At 47.1% G+C, this 2,298-nt stretch overlaps 1 protein-coding gene across 1 annotated transcript; it reads right to left on the bottom strand.

Moving 5' to 3' along the window:
• Positions 1-2: 2 nt before the first annotated feature.
• Positions 3-736, bottom strand: LOC105003133 (interferon omega-1; the record flags this gene model as incomplete). The annotated part of the gene is made up of 1 exon (XM_010860119.1): positions 3-736. A coding segment is annotated over exon 1 (648 nt), but the record flags the coding sequence as incomplete, so codon positions are not given.
• Between the last annotated feature and the right edge of the window lie 1,562 nt (positions 737-2,298).

Here is a 2,298-nt window from a genome sequence, read left to right as displayed (position 1 = left end):
AGGTCTCCATCCATCATTCTTAACCTTTCTTGCAAGCTGGTTGATGAAGACAAGGATCTCATGATTTCCAGTCTGACAATTTCCCAGGCACAGTCGCTGTATCCCTTCTCTTGCAGGTAGACATGGATGCCCTGGAAGTACCTCTTCACGGCCAGTGTGGGGCCCGTCCTTCCCAGGGCAGAGTCTTCCTCTCCAGTCAACAGGCCCAGACAGGCATCCAGGTCATCCAGCTGCTGATGGAGTCCAGTGAGGAGCTGCTCCAGGAGGGTGGTGTCCCAGGCAGCAGAGGAGCGCTCTTTGTGGAAGAGGTTGAAGCTCTGCTGGAGCATCTCATGGAGCACAGAGATGGCCTGGGCCTCCTGGAACTGGCTGACCTCCACCATCTCCTGGGGGAAAGCAAAGTCTTTTCTGTCCTGCAGACAGAAGCGAGGGGAGAGTCTCCTCATTTGGCCCAGGAGCCTGAGGTTCTGCCTGCCAACCAGCACGTGGTTCGGAGACAAGTCACAGCCCAGGGATCCTCCCGGGCCATAGCTGACCAGCACCAGGGCCATCAGTAGAGAGAGCACGAAGGCCATGGGGAAGATGAGGCTGCTGCTGGGCTGGCTGAGACAGCGTCTGGTAGAACCTTGAGGTAGGTTCTCTGATGCCATGCTTTCTAAGCAAGGCCATTAAATAGGGAACACAGTAATTTTCATTTTCTAGTCATTTCTGTGTACTTGTACTTCCTTTTTTGATTTTCATTTATTTATTCTGAATATGGTCAAAGAAATTGTCATCAGTCTAAACTATTAATTTTATCTATTTCCCAATAACTTCAAATGTACCCATCCAAATGGATATTTATCAATCAAATGAGAAAGGTCTTTGTCTTACATTAGAAATGATGTAGGTTTCTAAGTACAAACATTATCACTCTTTCTCTTTCATGTGTAAATGTGGCTCTTTTCTGTTCCATGAACACATTTTTGGCCCTGATCCTAGGCTTAATTTCTGTTTCTTACTTTACTTAGGAAGGCAGGCTCTGTGTTTATCAGGCATTTACCAGGTCACTCTCGCAAAGAAACTGTTTAAAACAAAGGATGGGTTTTCTTGAGTGTTTGATTTAGAGAAGAGGCTGATTATTGTGAGTCCATGAGCTCCTCCCATGTTTCTTTTCCTTCTAGAACACGTTCCTGCAGGTCCATGTGGTTGTGCTTCAGGGAACCACGAAGTCAGGACTATTACAGACATCACGCTTGCTTTCACCATTTTCATACTGGAGACCTATTGTCCATTGCTGGCCCGGCCATTACCCCTACCAAGAATTCTGGTTCTTCTCAGATAATATGGGTGGGGAGACTCTAATTCCAGGATAATTGTATTTCCCCAGCAGCACCTCACTCACACGGGAGAGATCACATGGAGCCACCCCCTGTCCTCTGGAGTGACAGAGTCCCCTTGCTCACCTGCTGGGCTCCCTCCCTCAGGGCAGGCTCACCACATCCTGAGGACTCGAAAATCTCCTTTCTGTGGAGGGCTCATTTACTTGTGAAAATAAGTCGTCTTCCTGAACCATCACCTCTCACCTGCAGTGTTTGTGTGAAGGACCCTAGTTCTCAGTGGTGACCTCCTCTTCTCTGACCCGTTTCCCCAGGTGTCCAAAGTGTCAGCAAAGCTCAGTCCTTGAGAGCAAAAGTGCGTTTGTGCAAGTTGGTGGAGGAATTTCCAACTGCAATTATTCTGCTTTTAGTAGATTAAATAATATCTACCCTGCTAAGTATAGTTTTTATTATTCAACTCTTTAACGTAAACTGTTTGACACTTGTTCTGCTCAAACTTTCTGAACTGGAGGATGGAGATTCAGTATTGGTGTTGTCTCTTACTGGAAGCTTATGTCACAGAATCTAGTGAGTTACAGTTGTTCATTCAGGCAGTTGATTCCACCAGGCATCTCTGTTCCTCTGTCTCTTTTCCTCTGAGAATGCAGGACAGTGAGACCCAGCCTACTAGATCAGGAGAAATAGTCTTCTTTCCTTGAGTGTAATTTTTCATTTAAACTTTTTATATTCACTTAGTGACTTCTTTTGGGTAGGCTCTGGGAGTTGGCAGGAGAAGGCAATGGCACCCCACTCCAGTACTCTTGCCTGGAAAATCCCATAGATGGCAGAGCCTGGAAGGCTGCAGGCCATGGGGTCGCTGAGGGTCAGACACGACTGAGTGAATTCACTTTCACATTTCACTTTCATGCATTGGAGAAGGAAATGGCAACCCACTCCAGTGTTCTTGCCTGGAGAATCCTAGGGACAGGGGAGCCTGGTG

The sequence above is a fragment of the Bison bison genome, unplaced genomic scaffold (assembly GCF_000754665.1).
Source record: "Bison bison bison isolate TAMUID 2011002044 unplaced genomic scaffold, Bison_UMD1.0 scf7180017856954, whole genome shotgun sequence".
Classification (NCBI taxonomy): Eukaryota; Metazoa; Chordata; class Mammalia; order Artiodactyla; family Bovidae; genus Bison; species Bison bison.
The sequence above is the reverse complement of the archived record's forward strand: the minus strand, read 5'-3'. Positions and strand labels throughout refer to the sequence as shown.